This window comes from Aythya fuligula, chromosome 24 (assembly GCF_009819795.1).
Source record: "Aythya fuligula isolate bAytFul2 chromosome 24, bAytFul2.pri, whole genome shotgun sequence".
Taxonomy (NCBI): domain Eukaryota; kingdom Metazoa; phylum Chordata; class Aves; order Anseriformes; family Anatidae; genus Aythya; species Aythya fuligula.
In genome coordinates, this window is record NC_045582.1 from 5181239 (window position 1) to 5202341 (window position 21103).

The 21103-nt window shown below is 39.4% G+C and overlaps 1 protein-coding gene across 1 annotated transcript in view; it reads right to left on the reverse strand.

Annotated features, from left to right (window-relative positions):
• The window catches only part of NSF (N-ethylmaleimide sensitive factor, vesicle fusing ATPase), an 81653-nt gene that overhangs the window by 27932 nt on the left and 32618 nt on the right, over positions 1-21103 (reverse strand). Inside the window, exons 9-12 of the mRNA XM_032202592.1 lie at positions 8393-8592; positions 6324-6489; positions 5734-5808; positions 2574-2761 (exon numbers count right to left, since the gene is read on the reverse strand). Of these exons, the coding sequence (XP_032058483.1) occupies positions 2574-2761; positions 5734-5808; positions 6324-6489; positions 8393-8592 (629 nt within the window). The remainder of the gene's footprint in view (positions 1-2573; positions 2762-5733; positions 5809-6323; positions 6490-8392; positions 8593-21103) is intronic.

The following is a 21103-nucleotide window of genomic DNA, read 5'->3' on the forward strand; positions in this document are numbered from 1 at the left end:
AGTCCAACCAAAGCTGTGAATGTTCCCAAGGCAGCACTATCAGCAGCATTACTTGGAATAAACAAGCTACATTTGTTTACTAATTTGTTTACTAAGTAAGCTACAAAGCTCAGCTCACATTGCTCTCCTTTTTGGGCAGTTTGGGAACAGCAGCAGCATTTAAAACCTAGTGACTGGAAACAAACATACAGAAGACAAAGCACTACTGCGATCTTTTCTTGTAAATCATTTCTAGTACCCTCTAGTTGTGACTGAGGAGATAGCTCAAAGCTGCTCAGACTGGAGCTAGAAGAGGTTTTCAAGAATTAAAAACATATTGAGAGTAGCCTTTAAAGCTGTAGGCTTCATTCGGATGTATTACTGACTATGGCTGCAGCTCTACAATATGGAGCAGCTCCACTTACTAGGATTATTTCTAGATCTGCAAGTATATTGATTGCCTTGGGCAACAATCAGGAATTACATAGATTTGAAGCAACTTTTCCACTAAGTGTCGTACAAACACTGGTTATTACAGACTAATCCTATCGGTGCAGTCTGCTGAGAATCCTGAGTGGAGTTACAGATATCAGAAAGAGGATTAGTCACAAAAGGAGGGCAGAAGTTGGTCTCAGAAAAGCAATTCATCTAACTGCTAAGTGGCAAAGCAGAAACATTTTTTTTTTAAACATATAAAGTAAATCGGAGATGAGGCAAAAGATCTAAATTCTCCTATGCTTGACTTACTGCTGTCTTGAAAGTCCTTTCATAATTTCTGTACTTCAAACTATACCATAAGAAATTCCTCTAGATTCCAAAACAACTTTCGTTGAAACTTACCTGCATCTTTCCACACTACATGCTTTTACCTGAGAGCATGATGGCCCTACATGATCTCTCTGTTCAGGAGGTAAAAACTTGGGATTTCAAGGCATTTCTCAGAAGGCAGAGAAACCTCTATCGCCTTTTCCTAAGACCAAGGTGATGGAAAAGTCAAATAATATTCCCTCTCAAACACATCTAAAAGACATTATCTTCTGACTAGCATGATCTACAAGAACAGGGACTGCACTTGAGCATGTGAAGGAAACACATTATGCTTATCTTGTAGAGTAACAAAAGCAGCTTCTAAACAGCAACTTCAGTAACCCAGACTGGCCTAAAAAATATTTGTAACCCAAGAACAGCTGAAATGATAGAGCCCCTCCTCACAAAAACGCTCACCCAGCAGAAACAGAGGATGCTAAGAATATAGAGGATCTTTAGTGCACGTTAATCACTCTTCTGTTTTGCAGAGGGAAGCAAATGTACTCAAAACGCTATTAATATATTCCTCAAGTTGTACACGTACAAATAGGAAGCTTCCTTTCTTTCCTAACCTTTAATGGATTGTACATTTTAATTTTTAACATTGAAGTATTTTGAAAGGTTATCAGAAGAACTTAAATGATTCAGAAGGATAATTCCATTTGATTTTCAAACGCTATTTGTTTTGTGGCTTCCACACAAGTGCTTCTGAAATCTAGGTCAGGCATGTGATGTATATTTTAAGTTTTGCAGTACTCATAGGAGAGAATGAAAGACCTTAGTGTATCATTTGGCTGAAGATGTCTTCATAATAAACAGTAAGATTATCCAAAAATACTGTCAAACTGTTTGAGAAGAAAAACAAGTGTGGTTGCTTGACATATGGAATACACATATTAATACATAGTAATAGTACACATAGTACATATAGTAATACGTACATTACTAAGATGTTAATCACATACACACCTAAAGGAGGAGACAGCTCTTTTATATTCATTATTGCTCTTGTCTCCTCTCCCACAGCAAAAGTTGGCACTGCAGGGATCATATCAAAATGCTAATAGTCCCAAAATTCACCCAAAATTCAAGCAAAGAAAATGCATCAATTCTAAGTTAAACTAATTATTAAACGGAAAACACTTTGCTTTTAAATGGATGAAAATATAAGGGGATGAAAATACCTCCAGATGTGATTTCTTTTTTGAGACAGAACACAAGAAAATGAGAAACTGTTCATGTTTGTGCTTTTGGTTATAGGAAACAAATTTTCTTGGCTATATAAAACATAAGCAGAAAGAACAAGAGCTCCCAATAGATATAAATGTCAAAGCAACCAAATTATTTTTCTTGCTGAAATGAAAGCATAATTTGTTTTCTTCATATCTTAGGCTGAACAGACTTTTTATTTAAAAAAAATCAGTGCTGGGCAACTAATGTCAAAGGCTCTCTTCTGCAGTAATTCACACCAATTCTTGGCCGCTGGCGAGGTTACATCCTTCAGCCTCTTTCTTCATGAACTAATCATCTCATATTTCAACACCATCGAATACTGTGTTCTTCATCTGGATTAATATAACCTGACATTTCATGGTCCTTATAACTTCTTTCTACTTAAAGATACACTGACCTCCCATAATCAGCAAAGGATGGAAAAAAGCAAGGCAATCTTCCTCTAGAATGGAGGGAGCTGAGATGACATTATCCATTTGGAAGTAAACATACAATAAAAGACTCTACATATTTTCTCTTTTTCCTTCCCCTCAACATGAGATGATAGGACTGACCTTGATATGTCTGTTCATAGCAGTAGACTGAGCAGCTCGAACTAAGCCTTCTAATTCAGCACCACTGAAGTTCTTAGTCTCAACTGCCAGCTCTGCAATGTCCACATCTTCAGCCAGCAGCTGATGTTCCCGCATCCGTACTGTGTGGATATGGAGAATTTGAAATCTACCCTTCTCGTCCGGCAAACCTGAGATTTTAAACACAGCGCATCCCAGTCAGTGTCTCAGCACAGCAGCTGCAGCAAAACCTTACCTCTCTTCAATGGTCCTGCTTCCAAAGGCTCTTTCTCAATATAAGCAATTCATTCATAAGTAGGATATTTTTAAAAAAATGTTTGAAAGTATGCAGTTTGCCCTTGGCATCACCCCCACACTACACAGAGAAACAGCCTAAATTTAATTTCCTTCAAGTTCATTGCTCTCAGGCTTCCATACCAGGAATTCACCGTACACAAGAGCAATCTGGTCAGCCTGGCATCCTTAAACGCAGTTCCACCTTGCAATTTTCATAAAATCTTAATTTTCTCAGATATAAGTGATTATTTCCCAGATTGCATCTTAGCAACATAGTGTTTTTCTTTAAAGTAAGGTGTCCATCTGGCACAACATTCTCTTGGTAAAACCACACTATACTTCAGCTCATTTTCCTCCAGAGCCTTTATTACAAGGATCCGATGTTCTAGGGAAGTCTTGCTCAGACTGCAATTTATTTAATTTAACTTTGTCAGCTAAAGATGCAAGTAATACACCTGCAACACAATAAATAAATAAATAACACAATAAATAAATAATAACTCTTACCTGGTTTTAGTAAAAACAGTTGCTCCTACACATTTGTTTTTAAGCACGAGATTGCACAAAGGCAACCACTATTATATATACAGTTCTTCATCCCTAAAACACACTTTCTTTGCTGAGACTTCCCTTCAATTCCTTGTAGCTGTGTCATTTTGTAAAGACTGTAAATGATAATTTTTGCTAGTGCTAGTTCTTTCTCATGATTATTCGTCAGCTTGGCCACTAACAACTCCATGCACTGCTCTACTCTTCTTTGTCCAAGTTTCCTTTTTTGCATACTATGCCAGGAATAGGCACAAGTCTCTTAATATTTTTTTTCCCGCATCCAACTGAATACCTTAGTCTCATAAGCCTTCTAAATTTTAGAAACCATCTGTGCTGCCTGTGCTCCACAAGATTTTAAGTCTTAGCTAGTGCTCCAGTTGCTTCTCTAGTCCTCACATCTCTGAGATATACGCACAATACTGCCTAATACAAACTATTTCCTGCAGTGATCAAATTCAGAGTAATTAGCATTAACTCTGGAGCATCGGCATCAGTTTACTGCCTAGGTTACCTCTGCGGCTGCCTTCATAGTCATCAGCTTCTCTTCTTTTGCCTAAAATCTTCACTTTTCAGCTATCACAAAATCTCTTTGTGTTTCTGGATCTTTGAAAGAGTGATGTTACCCTTTAAGGATAAGAAAAAAAATCCCTAGCAAACACTTAACATTACACTGAAAGTTCCATTTCAAGAGTTTCCCAACATTTTAGACCAATAATTACAAACTCTTATCTTCCCATGTAGTATGTCATATGATTTTTAGGGTTATATGGACATTTCCATCTAATCTTCCGCAACTGAAAGGAAACTCGCCTTAGCAATGTTAATGGCCTTCTTTGCCTGCGATTCTCATACGGTTCACTACATTTTGAGATTTTATTTATTTTTACCTTTAGACTATTCAGTGCATAGGTCAGAGTACAGAAAATATTTCATAACATTTGTGTGTATGAAGTTCACAGGAAAATGTTTTATGGACTCTTTCAAATCACAAATCTAAAACTGTGCTTCCAACCTTTAAACACCCTTCAAGACTTCATCTTCACTAATGAGACTTTGTCTGTAAGATCAGAAGTTAAGACTTGTTTTCCTGAATCTAAGCTGATGCAGGCTTAATTTCTTAAAAAAAAAAAAAAAAAAAAAAAACAAAAAAAAAAAAAAACACATAGGTTATAATAAATAATCTATTAATTTGGAGTCGGTATCAAGTAAACGTGTACAATTAAAAAAGTCCCTTCTAAATTACTAACAGATATTAACCTTTTCCAAATCACTAAAATAAATGGCTAAGAGCGCTCTTTCGCATGTTTTTAGTTCTGTTGTTGCAAGCAATCTAGACCTTCTGGAATAAGCAAGTCTGAAACGTTTAGCCAATGCTATTTAACATTTGCAGTTACTAAGGTTAAATTCACCATTATCACTTTATACAAATAGAAGGATGTTTCTCTAAGTCAAGAACTGCTCTCACACATTACAAGATCAACAGTTCTGCAGTTTCCACCTAGGAGTGGTCCAGTGCTTTCTTTGTTCCTTTCATTAGTGCAAGAGATTCAGGGTCCTGCCTGCCCATCCCTACCCAATTCTGCTGGACAGAATCTGATACTGCTTAATAGCAAGCTGAATACAACTCAGCAGTGAACTCAGGTGGCCAAGGCCAACAGCATCCCAGCTTGCATCAGAACTAGTGAAGCCAGTAGGACCAGGGAGGTGATCATCCCCCCATACACGGCTCTGGTGAGGCTGCACCTCAAACACTGTGTTCAGTTTTGGGCCTCTCACTAGAAGGACACTGAGGTGCTGGAGTATGCCTAAAGAAGGGCAACGAAGCTGGTGAACAGTCGTATGAGGAGTGGCTGAGGGGGCTGGGGTTGTTTAGCCTGGAGAAGCAGAGGCTCATTGCTCTCTTACAAGTACCTCAAAGGAGGCTGCCGCATGTTGGGCGTTGGTCTCTTCTCCCAACACTAGGACAAGAAGAAAGTCTGAAATTCCACCTGGGGAGGCTTAGGTTGTATATTAGGAAAAAAATTCTTCACCGAAGGGGTTGTAAAGCATTGGAACAGGCTACCCAGGAATGTAGTTGAATCACCATCCCTGGAGGTATTTAAAAGACTCACAGATGTGTTTCTGAGGGCCATAGTTTAGTGATAGACTTGTTATTGCTAGGTCAACAGTTGGCCTTGATGATCTTAGAGGTCTTTTCCAACCTAAATGATTCTATGATCAGGTCAATGGCTTATCAATTGGTAAATCTAAAGTGGTATTTTAATTTGCTGACTAAGTTAATGTGAGCTTATGTATTGACATATACTAGTTTGCTTACCAATCTCCATTTTCACCTCAAGTCTCCCTGGTCTCAGCAGAGCTTCATCAATCAGGTCAGGTCTGTTGGTCATTCCTAAGTGCAAAATTAAAACTGAAATAAGCATTAACTCAGCTAACTAAATCGGCCTCCATCTCCTGAATATGCTCCCTAAAGCTAACACGAGACCTCAGAGTCTCAGAAAAACAAACAGGACAGACATTTTGAGAAATATTGGAAAAAGCCATGCCCTAAAGTAGAGTCAGGGCAATAGGGATCAAACCTACCCAAGTCCTGGCATCACAACAACTCAAAAAGATAGCTAAAAAAGCCCCAGTCCTTCATATGTCAATATAACAGTGCATACTATTCTTTGCAAGTTTTCTTAATCAAACACTTGCTATTAAAAGTGAAATGAGAAAAATCTTTAAAACAGTAATATCAGTCAATTACATCTCCCTTTAAATATGCCACTGTTGCTTGTCAAATAACAGTCATTCAGATGAGTCCAAACACATCCAATACCAGCAATGGTAAGTTAGCTGACCTGCAGCAAACAAAACAGCATTTTTCAACCTGACCCCATAATAAGAAAGACAGCATTATCATACCAATCACTAGGATGTTATTGAGTTGTTCTACTCCATCAATTTTAGACAGCAACTGGTTTACAACAGTATCGTGGACTCCAGTGCTACCCGCCATGCTTCCTCTCTGCTTGCAGATTGCATCAATTTCATCAAAAATGATGATATGAACACCGCTGTTTGCTCCAAGCTATTGGAGAGAAAAACATGTCAGGAATGCCATGTCACCATTGAAAGCAATCCAAACAAAACAGTAATTTCTCAATAAGATCAGACAGAGATACAAAACATTGATATCTGCAAGTGGTTTTAGTATCACATGCTATGCATCAGACCCCTTTTCAGAATATCATCTTGCTGTCTTGTTGGTGGGCTTTGTCCTAACACAAGATTTCACAGCTGACAGTCCTAAGAGAAGCAGTGTTTCAGTGGACAGGAGTAGAATGAACATGAAAAGCACAAGCCCAAAAGGCAGAAGACACAGCTCAAAGGTCACAGGACTTGGTATCTGTGGAAGCCAGCTGAAAAAGAGATGAAGAACAAAATACATCTGTGGAAGGATGCGCCCAATGTTGGAAATAGCCCAGGTCACAAAGTTAGGAAATACACATCTTGCCACAGTAACTGTGTTCTTAGTATTTTCAAGGAGTCCATTTGTTCAGTGCCAATCAGGAATAGAACTGCTTCTTCCCAGGTTCACTCAAAGGTGAAGCAGTTGCAGCTGGTAAAAGAACAGGATACTTTTTGTGACCATATTATGAAGCTTTTCCCCTTCAAATTCTACCTCTACAACAGCTATTGTGGACAGTGGAGACCATGCTAATAATGGGTAAATGTGCTGTCACTGGCAATCTGCCCCAGACACAAGTCATTACAATACCAACCTTTTTGAGACCTTTTTAATCTCACAACTTGTCATCAAGACCATCCCCTCCAGCCAATATAAAGTCTATTTTAACAGGTGTGTTATTGCAAAGGAAAAGCAGCTCACAGCTTTCAGTTATATCGCAACAACCAGAGAAAAGGAGATTGTTTACATCTGTATGTGTTCCCATGTAAAGCTCAGATTAATTTTCTTCTGCAAAAGATTTATTAAGTAATTTCAGAACCTGCAGCACTGTCTGACATAAAATTAAGGTATACAGTCTCCTTTGCTAATGTTTTCTGAACAGACATCACTATTTAGTAGCAATTTACCTGAAAATATAGCTTCTTTACCATATTTAGTAGCAATTTACCTGAAAATATAGCTTCTTTACCATAAAATCTTAATCACAATTAAGTGACAGGAAAAATTACTAAAGCACAAAGGAAAAAAAGTTTTTACACATTCAAAGACTAGGATTCTCATTGCCAGCTCAATCGATTGATTAAAAAACAGTTTGGAAAAAAAAACAAAATCTTTGTTTCCAGTTCCACTTTCAAAGATCCATACTCTGGTTCTGAGACAATATTCTTATCCATTAGTTTTCTGCTGAGAAAAATTAAGGGTGTATTGATTATAATTCTTATTATAATACTAAAATGTACACTTAATATTATTATAATGTACCTACACTATAATCCTGTAAACCAAAAACTTGAAGACATGAGAACTTACTTGAAATTTGTCCTAGTTTATGCACCACCTGAACCTACTAGCAAAACTCCAAATGGACTGTTTCAAAAAAATAAAAAAAGACAGAAGAAAAGCAAAAAATGGAGCAAAATGTTTATGACCCTATTTTTAAGCACTTTCTGAGCAGCTGACACATTGTATAATACAAAACACAGCAGGATGGGCCCTACTGTATTATCTTAAAATAACTCCACATGGAAGTTAAACAAACTGTCTATCTTCGGCATAGCTAATAGGAAGACCAGCTACCTTTTCAGGTGCTAATGGTTTAGGTTTTATTTTTCTTCCAACTGAAATTGTGTGAATCCGTAGAATACTAATATTCAGTGACTTGCAAGGAGTAACTATAATCACAAGTGAAGCAGTGACTCAATCTTTTAATGCAAGCAGCAATTTTCTGATTATAAACTTCCTTTCCAGTCATTCTTTAAGGCACATTCATCCTGACCATGCTATTTATCTATGTTTGCATTACCCTTCTTTGTTCTTCTTCTGCATCAGCAAACAGCTTGCGGATGTTGGCCTCAGACTCGCCCACGTATTTATTGAGGATTTCTGGACCATTGACCACCTTTGGTTCTCTGGCATTCAGCATCTTGCCAATCTGTCTCGCCATAAGTGTTTTACCACAGCCTGGAGGTCCATATAACAGAATGCCTTTCACATGCTTGCAGCCTAGAACAAGAGGGAAGAAGTTTAGAAAGCAGGCTTACAAAGGAAAGAGCAATACAGTAAAGAGGGAATTGCTGCTTACAATAAGGATGCTTTTACAGTGACCTTGCAGAGATGGGCATTAGCCTGAGCTCTGCATCATATCATCTTTAGCAGTGAAATACAAACATAGAATTGACAGACTGGATCAAACTCATTCCACCAATCTGGCAACGGCCAACAAAAAATAACCCAAAGCTCATAACAGCACAAATGCTCACCCTATATATTAAGCATGCTAAATTAAGAGCTAAGGATTGAGAGCCTGAACTATAACTGCTTGTCAGCAGAATGCTCAATAAACAGGTGCCTGCTAAGCAGGTGAACAATATACTTCTCAGTTCAACAAAACCCCAGAGTAGGTTCTAGGATGATCATCATCCCCGGGTAGTGAGGGGCTGCAGAAACTTTTTTTTTTTAAAAAAAAAACATCACCTATACACCATGAACACCAAGGAAAGATGCATTAACAATTTAGGACAATTAAATTAAATTAACAATTTAGGACATCTGATTCATTTCTCTCTTCTCCTACAGGGGCACAAAACACATATGAGCAGCATTCCTTTACAGAAGAGATTCAGCTGAGTTTAATTTTCAGATATGTAAGGAAAATGAAGCATCAGATCAAAGTTACTCAACTGATGCTGAACTCTCAACATAGATGTAAGTAAAGCAGATTAATCTGATTCATGAATCAGAAAAGCATGGGATATCATGTAATAATGCCTAACTTTTTAACCCTGCATTGGGCTTAAAGGAGTCTAGGTTTTTAGAACAAGTATTGAGAAAACTGAAAAAGGCTTCTAGGAACTATTAGAACCATTAGAGGCCAAAAAAAAAAAAAAAAAAAAAGAGAACTTGACATGTAACTAGAAGACCTGAAAAACTCCAGTATTCTTACACTACTCTTACAGCTGAATACTATTCTTACAGTTGAGTATTTTATGCTCTGCCTTATACTATGCTAAGAAGTTCATGGTACCAACACGTCTGCTATGAAACTGGTTTTAGTCATTTAATGGGACTACCAGCATTTAGACAAGATCTAGCCAGACAGAAAAAAACAAATGCATCAAAACAAAACTTTATTTTTCCTCCTGGAAGCAATCCAAAGGGACTAACTAGCATTGGAAAATCCTGAAACAAGAAAGCAATGATGATGTACAAGCACCGTATTTTAAATACTGAGCACCAGACCCCTCTAATAAACAGAAAGCCACAGCTTTATAGCAAAGGCATCTAACTATGAAAACAGAAAAGAAAAACAGACATCATCTAGAGAAATGAAGACATGGGAGCTATACATGTATGTTGCCCAAATTAAAAGGCATGTAGAAGACTGAGTTAGTAGAAGAGCAAGTTTGGATGTTGTCTGGTCAGACAGTGGTAAGGAAAAAGAAGAGAGATATATGTAACTTATTTTGTCTAGATCTTAGTATTTCCAATAGACCTCTATGTTTCGATTTTCTTATTATTTTTACCCAAAACTACAAGTAAAATTATTTTGAACTTTCAGGACACAGCAAGTGTTTTAATGATTTATTTCTTCCTAGCACAGGAAGAAGTGTTAGGTCCTCACTGTCTTTCCCATGGGCATAGAAGAGATAAAGGTGTGCATGCAGAGAGTGAAACAGCCTGCGTGGATACCTGGTATTCTGGGATACTTCTGGATTATTCATGGATACCTGGATATTCTGACTGCAGACCACCCTCTCGTGTTTTAGATCCCTAGCCAGACACAGCACCAACACACTGGCAGAGCCTTCCTCCAGAGTCATCCTCACCTGCCAGACCCACAGGACATCCCAAGGAAAAAGACCTGGAGGAAGCTGTATCCACTGTCACCTATGGTTGGAATCTGCCCAGAGCAGCTTTCATCAGCAAGAAATCCCCACTTTGAACACAAGTGTTTAATTACAGGGCAAGGAATCCAGTGGCACCTTCTCCTTTGCTCTTGCTTCATCCAATTTCTGTGCAAAAACCCTACATGTGTTCTGGACAACGTGTGAGGAATACAAGATATCAGTATGTTTGAAGACAAAAAACTATGTTTCCTTTCAAGAAGATTAGATTTATCTAAAACTTAGAAACTTTCAAGTACTAATTGTTTGTGGAAAAAACACACTTATTAGTGAAAACAGTTCCATACTGTAGACAACACTCATAAGGCATTAATTTTTAGATTGCATTCTTGCCATTTGACTTTTTAAAGCATGTAAAACATGCAACAAGTGCCCTGCAGTGCTTAAGATACACATTAACAGCAAAAAAAAAAAAAAAAAAAAAAGCAAACTGATGGCCCAGAGCTCAGACTTAGGGGACCTGAGTGCAGTTTCTAGCATCATCAAAAACTTAACGAGCTTGGGCCCATCAAGTTGTCATTCACACGGAATAACTATTCCCTCCTGCTTTCCATCTCATCTTAATTACATGCTAAGTTCCCCCCATGCTGCATACCTCACTAGCAAAGTCCTCACTGCTTCTCAGACCTCACAGCAACATCCTGCATTTAAAGAATGAGTGCTTTTCTCCTTCATTAACTTACCAATGCTCAAGTGTGATTTAATTGCATTAACTCACGAATCTTAGAGCGATAAAGAATTAATTTCAATCTGAATAACTGCTCAATACAAAATGTTTTCTATTATCTGCATGCGCTACTCACTCTTTCAGGTTGTTCATACATGAAAATAAAGCCTCAAGAGAACATCACTACGAAGAGCTTCTGATCCCTACCAAAACCTCCAAAAGAGACCCTGCTGCACCAGATAAGCACAATAATAAAGCTAAAAGATTTCTCTGTGCTTCTCTGCGCAGAAAAAAAAAAAAAAAAAAAGATCTGGTTAAGAAGAATTCATCAGTCAAATTTCAGGGAATCTTGAAGTCAAAAACTACAAACACCACATACTGTCAGCAAAGACCAGTTTCACACAGGAATGAATGAGGCATAGATAAATTAAAAGCTATTCCTGTCAAATCAATGTCATGAAAGGTATTGTTAACATGTTTTGTGGAGGAACATGATCACCTATGTAGCCAAATAGCACAAAGCAGGATTTTGATGATGAGTGAAGCTTTTAAAGGAAATCCTAAGCAAAGGCAGTCACTGGTGCTCAGAAAGCTCCAATGTGCTCAAAGAGGAGAGGCCATCAGAAGGCTACCAACAAGTTGGGGCACGTGCACACAAACAGTCCTGGGAGCACCCTTACTCAAGGTAGAAAAATTGTACTGTACAATCTCATTTTTCCCTAGTATAACTTTAAAAAAAAAAAAAAAAAAGCACAATGCTACAGAGAATGGACTGCTCTAAATTTTTTTTTCTAGTTCTCTCAGTTAAGAAACTCTCCTAGAAAGACATACAACCTCCAAGAAGCATCTCTTCTACAGCTTTCTTTTACTTTCTTCTTCTAAGAAAGAACTTCTTATAGAGCCCAAATATTCTCTTTGTCTGCATGTACTAATACGGTCTTAGCGAAGGGCTCTAGCTGGATGACTCTGGGGAAACCAGACAGCCTTTGGACAAGCTTGCTTGGAAAGCCTCCTTGGATTTTCCCCTCTTCTTATTCCAACTTACTTATCCTGAGGAAGTGTTAACTTTTACCTGATAAGTTAAAAAAAAAAATAAATTAAAAATGAGTTGCTGAAAGGACAGAAACTGTTGTGGAAACAGTAAAGAAAGAAGGCTTCTCAAAGTTAGGCTGCAGCTTCAGCACTTAAATCCTCAGGCTGTGCTCGGTCATTAGCCACTCACCCCACCTGAGCAAAAAGAGCAGCCCTGGGACCCAGCAGGACCCCAGGGACAATGTAATAGTTACCTGACAAAGACAAGCCCAGCCCGTTTTGGTCCCTCCACACTTACTTTTCAGCAAATCACACATGGGTGATTCCCCACATCAGAACGTGGATGATATCACTAACCATCTGCCTAAGGCTTGGTTCACACTGGGCTCACACTGCTAGGGACCTCCAAGAGCCAGGTCTTGCTCAGGTGGAAAAGCATTCCTGAAACTGAAGTAATTAGTTCCTCTTCAAACGAAATTGTCACAAGCTACTCCAGTAGAGATGTTCCTGTATAGCTATGTTCACCTGGCTAAAATTGAAGCTTTAAACACAAGCAGGACTTTATTAAAATAGACAGGTGATGACAAACTACAAATGTTACGTCTCAAATCACAGCGGGATCCTATGCCCCACACAAGAATTTTGATTAAGTTTATCTTCACTCTGCTGATCTCACCAATGCAGCCAAATGTCAATATTATTATGAGTATCTTATAAACACAAATTATTAGCAGTGCAGACATCTAACTCATTAAGCTCACCATTCGGACTTAAAAATCAAAGGTCATTCCTGTAATGGGATACTTAATTATGCGATTGAATGTCATAACGTTAGAGGCTGAATAAACAGGATAAGGGGAACTAAACTGTACCCATATGAGAAGTCTTCCACATAAAATATAAGGGGAAAATCTTAAAAACTGGTAAGAGCATTACTGAGAGAAATTAAATACTATTTTGAACCAGAATGTCATTTACCCGGAGACAGGATGAAGTTTACTTGTTCGACTCTCACTACTCATTCTTTTAAAAGATCAGAAGAAATGTTTAAGTATAACAGGGATTTTCTACTTGGGACTGTAATTCCCCTTTTAATTAAAATCAAAGCATTCTGGTGTGATTGTATCATTCAGATGCACCTATCAGAAACCTACATCGATAGCAAAGTACTGATCCTGAATACATCAGGGAGAGATGCTTATCTTTGTACATTAATCTTCAGGCAGGTTAGAGTAAGATCACGGTCCCCAGACTTCACCTGCCACATGGACAAGATTTTCCAACTCTTGGGTGGAATTTCCCCCTCCTCTCAACCTGTAAGCCCAACATTATTTCAGCCTACATCATTGCCTACAGTTAATCTTCCTGTAGGATTTACGTGCTACTGACAAGTAGCAAGACTGAAGTAACTTGTTTCTGCTTTCATTTCAAAGACGAGACAGGCAAGGGGCTACACCTGACACAGAAGCTTTTATTTTAAGTGGACTCTCAATAGCCAGTTGCTTGACATAAGTCATTTGCCACTGTAAAGAGAGGACAACAAAGCCAGTAAGTTCTTCCTAGATCTTTGAAAGGAGTCCTTCACCTTTCTCATCATGTCTTGTTTGGCTGTGAGAAGTTTAATACTTACATGTATAAAGAGGCAATAACTAGATTTACAACAATGGCAGGACATTTATCAATTTCTGATGGAATGTGATAAAAAAGAAAATAAATCAGCTTTAGAGAAGTTTCCAACAGAATGCCTTTGGCTACACAAACAAAATCATGACTCTCTGAAAAAGGGATTTTGATAAGAATATGTACAAAACAAACCCATCTTAAAAAGAAGTCATATCTGCAACCAAAAAAATAAAAGCAAATGCCTCTGCCTCTCTGAGAGCAGAGCTGCAACAATGATGTCAATTGAAGATAAAGATTATGCAGAGTCCTTGGACAGATTGCTGAACGCAACAGCTAAGGTTTACAGTCAGATCCCACCTGCATGTTAATAGCCATAAATCTCGTCGGCATTTTCTACTTTTTGGAAAAAAGCTGGATCATTTCTGTCTACTTCAAGTCAACATGAAGGAATTTGCAAATACCTTTTGGAATACTTACCCACAGAGCACCTCTGAGTAAACAAGTACCAACATAACAGGGTCACTGGGATGTCCCAAGGCCTGGTTTTCCAGCCAGAGCAAAATTGCACTTGCCAAGCTGCGGTGACACGTGCTAAGGGACACCACAACTGCAGCCATACAAAGTAAGTGCAAGAGTCCTTATAGCTCAGTGTCTGGGGATGACCATAGTCATCAATACAAAATAGCATAAATTCTTTGTGGCAGTTTCAGTGAAGCATCCCCTTCCTTTGTTCCAAGTCTGCCATCTCTGGGCGTCATTCCACATATCCAAATCCCCAGGTTGGAAAAGCAAACACCCACTGGTCTCTTTGCAAGGCTGAAGATCTCCAAGCCAACTGATTCCATGTTTACAAGGTTTTCTGAGCCCATTATCATAGAATCACAAAATCACAGAATGTTTTGGACTGGAAGGGACCTTAGAGCTCATCCAGTTCCAAGTCCCGACGATGGGCAGGGACCCCTCTCGCCAGCACAGGCTGCCCCCAACCCCATCCAGCCTGGCCTTGGGCACCTCCAGGGATGGGGCACCCACAGCTCCTCTGGGCAGCTTAGGCCAGGGCCTCACCACTCTCAGAGGGAAGAATTCCTTCCTTATATCTAACCTAAATCTACCCTTTTTTAGTTTAAAGCCATTACTCCTTGCTTTATCACCACACTCCCTGACGAGTTGTCCCTTCCCAGCTGTCCTGCAGCCCCCTTCAGGCCCTGACAGCTCCCTGGGAGCTCTCCCCGGGGCCTTCCCCTCCCCAGGCCGAACCCCCCCCAGCTCTCAGCCTGGCCCCACAGCGGAGCTGCCCCAGCTCCTGAGCATCCTCACGGCCTGCCCCGGACCCTCTCCAACAGCTCCATGTCCTGCTGGTGCTGGGGGCCCAGAGATGAACGCAGGGCTCCAGGGGGGCCCTCATGAGAGTGGAGCAGAGGGGCACAATCCCCTCCCTTGTTCTGCTGCCCACACTGCTTTTGGTGCAGCAGGCCAGCGTACAGCTGGCTTTCTAGGCAGCAAGCACACATTGCCGGCTTATGTTGAACTTCTCATCCACCAGCACCCCCAGGTCCTTCTCCTCAGAGCTGCTCTCAATCCATTCAACACCCAGCCTGTGGTTGTGCTTGGGACTGCCCCAGCCCAAACGTAGGACCCCAAGATTCCTGAAGCATCCCAATGATGCCCTGGCTCCAGCATTTTTCCAGTTCTACTGCATCCATTCTGAGACGCAGACAAGAAATGCATCCAGAAATTCAAAATGTGAACAAATTATGGATTTATACTGTGACATATTGTTGTGATTTTTTTTAATTGCTCTTAATTCCTGAATTCAGGTAGGATTTGACTGACCCCCTACTGAGCTTTGAGCAATTATTTTTGGAGTTCCGCTAACCAGATTCAGCCACGATGGCTGCATGGAGCCACGTGTTTTGATGTGAGGTGAGCACTTATCTCACAATCACATCAGGAGAAGAAGTCACAAAGCGTTGGTCCAACTCCCAAATAAGAAAAGCCAATAACAGACAATGCTCAGTTCAAACTGCAAAACACTTCCTACTTGAGTGCTGACTTCATGTCGCATGGCAGCCAACACTAGTGTCAGTGACAGGCAGGCAGGGTCTAAGCACCAAATAGGCAGATAACCAGAACATGCCCACAGGAGCACTTGATACTTACAGGTTATACCTGGGCAAGAACTTCACCCAGGAGCACTGTGAAGCAGCAAGTGAAATCATCTTAAAGTCACTGAGAACCTGTACAGCATGGATAAGATGCTGGGGCGGGGGAAGGAAGTAAGTGTCACCCTTAACGCTACAAAGGGAAAGAAGAGCTGGGGAAAGAAAAGATGTCGTGGGGCTGGGCTAAACAATTTTGAGAGATCCCTTCCAACTTCAAATATTTTCTCATTTTGTTGTATAGACCTATAACTAACTTAATTCCTAGAGAATTCTGGTATGATGTCCTTCTAAGTAGGTAGAAGAAAACAAAGATAAGAGCAATAGCCAAAAAGAATTTATTAGATTGGTCTAAAGACAACTTCCCTCTAGTTAAGCATATGAAGTCACGCGGAGGGTTTGAAGGGGAAAAAAAAAAAAGAGCAAAATGAGGGGAGATCTAAACCTTTATAAAACTATAAAAAGGTCTTACACATCTTCATAAGCATGTATGAAAGACACTGTCTGAATGAAGTTAAAGGTAGATGAAAAGTGGATAAAAAAAACAAAACAACAACTTTGAAGCACAAAGAGAAAGGATCCCTCCTGGATTTACTACTATACAATGTTTTTATTACACTGAAAGGCAAGATTAATTTTTTTTTTTCTCTTTTTAAATGTAACTCAATGCACAAGTTTCTACATTTGGGTAGGAATAATAACCTGCATGTTGCAAAACGAAACATGTCATCATACTGAGGATTATACATAAGAATATACACCAAGGCACAGAGAAAACCTGCCAATCCACCCAGAATTCATGAGCACCTCTGACAGTTACTGAGCCCTGCTTGGGTCATCACACTGCCAAGCAGTGAAGAATGACCCAGGGAACAGAAATAACAATGATCAGTGACCTACAGATTGCGACTATGAGAAAGGGTTTCAAAATCTAGGTGCTAGTCTTCAGAATACTGAAGAGAAACGGACAAGTACGTAAAAGTCCCCTCCAAAAACCTAACAAAAACATTTCATATCTACCATATATAATAAACAGCTGCAAGGCTGAGTATAAGCAATTGGAAAGTTTTGACAGTAAGGATACTCCTAAGCAGTGGAATAGGGTGCATTAGGAAGTTAGGGTATTTTTACCATCAGTTACATGTTAGACTTGCCTGACTGTGATTTTTCATAACAAATATCCTATTTTAAAAATAGACTGCATGAGATCCTTCCCAGTGCTATTTTTCTCTTATAGCATCTGAGTACTTCAAGAACATTAGTGCATTAATTTTAAAGATACCTTAAAAGACACATCTCCAAGTCACAGTGCTTCATTAATGCCTTACTTTACCATAGCGAGCTGTACCTCACATGGAGCACTGAGACTGACCAATCCTAAGGGGTCAGAGCACAAGCTGGTTACCAGGAAATAAAAATCACCTCTAAAAAGTCTGATTGAACCTATTTATTGGTGGTAACAGGAGAGCACAGAGAATTTGGGTTCCATTTCAATTTCTCACAAAGAATGCAGTTTGTAACACCAAACATTTCTGTACCTGTTACTAAACTGTAACAACCTGTGCAGCTGAAATCTAATTTTTCTAGGGCCACTGATGTGCTATGTAAGTCATAAAAAACACTCCTCTGCTAAAAGACCATGTTTCAAATATATGGGGACACTGGAGCGTTCTTTAGAAAGGAAAACAGAGTCCAGCACTGGCAGTTTCTTTCAGGTCTGAGAAAACGTTTTTGGTCTTGTTGATATTCAGTGCCTGGAGATATACATTTCAAAAATTTTATCTAAATGGTTGAAGTTGAAGGAAGAAAAAAAAGGTCTGTTACAGTTTTAAAAAGACAAGAATGATTATAACATGTATTCAGCAACATAATAGTTATCAAATAATAAGGAGGGGCTCTAGCTTGAATGAGAGGATGCTTTTAACAGCAATAAAAGAAAAACCAAAATCAGTCTTAAGGGAACTAAATGGGGATCAATCAATTGTAAGGCTGCTGTTCACAATGTAGTTGTGTGGCTTTACTTTGAGTTAAACATCATAGAGAACCAGAAAGGGCTCAAGAAACAGGGGCAGTTCCCCACAGATACTGCTTTTTAGGCCTGTCCTTTTCCCCTCTCCTACCAGCACGCTGTTTTGACTTGAGTAACTTTGGTACCCTTTGTGCAGTTACACATAAGCACAACAGAAAGCCCTTCAAGATGTGTGAAGTGAACACACAAGTAATTCATACATTAAGTTACCTTTGTTACAAAGACTTCCACCTTACCTCTATCGGCTCCCTGCAAGTATTAGTTTCCTGCCTTAAAAGCATCATCCCTACAATACTGAAGCCTCCAGGATGGCACTGAAAAGGAGCATTCCTTTTGTTTCAAGGTACTTTCTCAGTTCTCATCCAGGTAAGAATTTATTTCCATTTGGCAGTCACATGGTTATTAAGAGCCTAGTACTAAGTAAAAAGATAACTACACCAACTATGTTCATAATACTAAAGAATCTCCAGCAAATTGAATTGTAGCCTTAAAAAAAAAAAAGCACTCAGCTTAAACTGATGAAGTCCTACTGTGATGTCCCTTACCCCTCCGGCTGCCATCTGTGTGGCTGTGTCCCAGCAAGCCAACCAGGGAACCGAATGCTGACTGCTCACACACGCACGCTTTTTTTCTTGCTTTCAAATGTTTTAGCTCTTTACAGAGGCATACAAGCCCGCCACAACAGAGGTGATGGATATGAACATGGGAAAGGCGTGGGTAGCAAAAAGGAAATTGCCCCTTTCCAGGGCAGCAGGGAGCTATGGAAATGTTTAATGACCAGCTGAGGTTGATCTTGGATATCTTTTCTTGGATAAACCAGAGATTGTAGCATCAGAGTAGCATTTACACCCTCGGATGATATGGTTAACTAACATTGATTTATATGCTGCAAACCCAGAACATTCCTTGGAAGTTAGATAAACCACACACAAATTGCAAGCAATTTTTGAAGGGTCTATACTGCCTCTGTGTAGTTACAGGACAGAAATATTTATTGCGTTTGGCATGGAAGTTGCAGTCTGTAAGCACTGGGCAAAAAACAGAAGTGGGTGAGCACCAGAGCACCAGATAGCAGGCGAATTCTTTCTTTTCCTTTCCCAATAAATTATATACAAAGGTGAACAGCTGTCACACTGACATTTCAGATCTGAAATATAGTTAAGAGCAAGTTATAACTAAGGCAAAGAAAATGAATGTCAGAAAGTTCTGTTATTTCAAATTTCAGATAAGCTCTTTAGCCCTAGGGTTAATCGGAGAGCTAGAGAGTTCTGTTTGGAGTTTAACTTCTTACCAGAAAAATTTTTCTTTACATAGTATGTGTGTAAACACGCACAAGTAAGGGTATATGTATTTATATAAATAATATGGCACACCTTTAATTCATTGCCCAGGGTAATCAAAATACTAGTGGTCCTTCAGAGAGGTTTCTTCTTCCTGTATTAAGCAACCCCAATTAATGAGAGGAACCATCTGAGCAGCACACCCTGCAAAGCTGCTCCACAACCTCATGTAGCCAGCAAGGTTTCTGACCTTTGCAAGTGCTACATGTTAGAGATGCAGGTCCTTCATGGCAAAGCTAGCTGCTGTGTGCTATTACCAAACAGTGCCCAGCTGTCAGGCTGATTCAACCACCAATAACACCAAGCAAATGCAATCAAACCTTGACACATCCCTGCTTAGCATGCTGCCAGATTGCATTCAGCCATGGAAGTTGAATAATGGATGTTATAACAAAACGAAAACAAGCTCTAATTATCTCTAGTCTAGTAGTGCATTTCTCATTACAGTCAAATGACACCAATGAGAATTCCAAGTCTTTACCTCCACGTATAGTCAAAGATTCTGCACTGCTGCTATGAACATACATGTAGCTGCTTCAGAAGGTCAAAATACTTCAAGTGAGGGGATGCTGGTCCACCCGAAGGCCAGCTGCCAGCAACATTTCTGAACAGGACAGTGTCCCAGTAAAAGAGCTTTTCTTTCCATAGCTAACACCACTTCCCTCTGCAGAGCAGATAAATACCAACAAATTCAAGCTGTTGCTGTCTTCAAGCTGTGGCAGAGACATCATGATTTGATCACAGCCACAAAAAAAAAAAAAAAAAAAAGCACAATCAGCCCACAGAAGTCCTTAACAGATCAATATGAAGTAAAAAAAGCAGTAGAGAGAATCATGCACTAACTGGATTTAGCCTACAGGGTTTCTTCAATGTTTCTCCTTAAGTGTTTAAACCACTAAGAAAAGACCTAACACACCTCACAGAGAAGTTTACTTTAACATTAATTCCACAAACACTGGAAGCGGACACACTTGATACAGCCACACACAAACAGGACATATCTTCTGATCAAAATCTGTTTTGTAATCAAAATCATGATTGCTTCATTTGTGGGGAGAGAGAAGGTGGATCAAGAAATATAAACATACTTAGAAATTATGTAGCTCCGAATTCCACGTTTAAATATGATCCCACAAAGATTATTTTCAGAGAATGAAGACTAGCTATACCATCCCTAGCTACTTTATGGGACAAAATAAGATACTTGCAGCTGCATATTGCTTAATAAAATTACTTTTAAAATCAGTACCATTTATCTGCCTGCCAGCACATGTTTACAAAGTAATGGGACTGCCTTTTCTACCCTAGACCCAAAAAGGCTATATTTAAGAATCTGTGCTTTTATTTCACAAACTCCAAGACGTGCCATGGCCTGTGCATCCTCTGCAGAATTTCAAATCAGACCAATCCAAGATCACACAGGACACTCTGTTTATTGGGCTAATGCTGTGAGAAGGACATAAGTTCATAGTGCAATTGCCAGAACAATAGATACTATACATAAGGCAGGATCATTAAGGACAGAATTTCCTTTGATTTGTACAGAAAGCCCATTGCCAGTAAGTTAGAAATGGGAGCATTCAATCTCATTGCTATGAATAAATGAAGCATGCAGAAGAATAGGCAGTGTTTGGGTTCCAACAGAAAAGTATTCAGTTAAACCATATATTTCATTTGCTCAGACATTTCATGTACAGTGTTGAGCATTCAAGTTGCTTCTTTGTCCCCCTTTTTTAGCCAAGTAACAGGAGTACGAAAGA